This window comes from Eimeria tenella, genomic scaffold (assembly GCF_000499545.2).
Source record: "Eimeria tenella Houghton genomic scaffold, Eth_scaff2236, whole genome shotgun sequence".
Classification (NCBI taxonomy): Eukaryota; Apicomplexa; class Conoidasida; order Eucoccidiorida; family Eimeriidae; genus Eimeria; species Eimeria tenella.
Window position 1 is genome coordinate 1,862 of NW_013542093.1, and position 216 is coordinate 2,077.

General features: G+C 51.4%; 1 protein-coding gene across 1 annotated transcript in view; it reads left to right on the forward strand.

Moving 5' to 3' along the window:
- ETH_00035410 (uncharacterized protein) overlaps positions 1–216 on the forward strand; it is a gene marked incomplete at both ends in the record, with an annotated part of 4,037 nt that overhangs the window by 826 nt on the left and 2,995 nt on the right. The window contains one exon of the mRNA XM_013374726.1: positions 126–215. Coding sequence (XP_013230180.1) covers positions 126–215 — 90 coding nt within the window. The remainder of the gene's footprint in view (positions 1–125; position 216) is intronic.

Here is a 216-nt window from a genome sequence, read left to right on the forward strand (position 1 = left end):
AGCACTGAGACCCTGGGGGTGAGGTGTCTGTACACCTGAATAAACACTGTTTTAGGGTTTGCTTTTGCTGCTGCTCTCAAAGGCCCAGTTAAAAGAAAAAAAACTTTTGTGTTTTTGCTGCACAGCCTTCAGCAGCAGAGACAAGCTGCAGCACGGGGCCCTGCTCTTCTGCTGCTACTCAACTGGACTGCCGCAGAAGCAGCAGCAGCAGCAGCA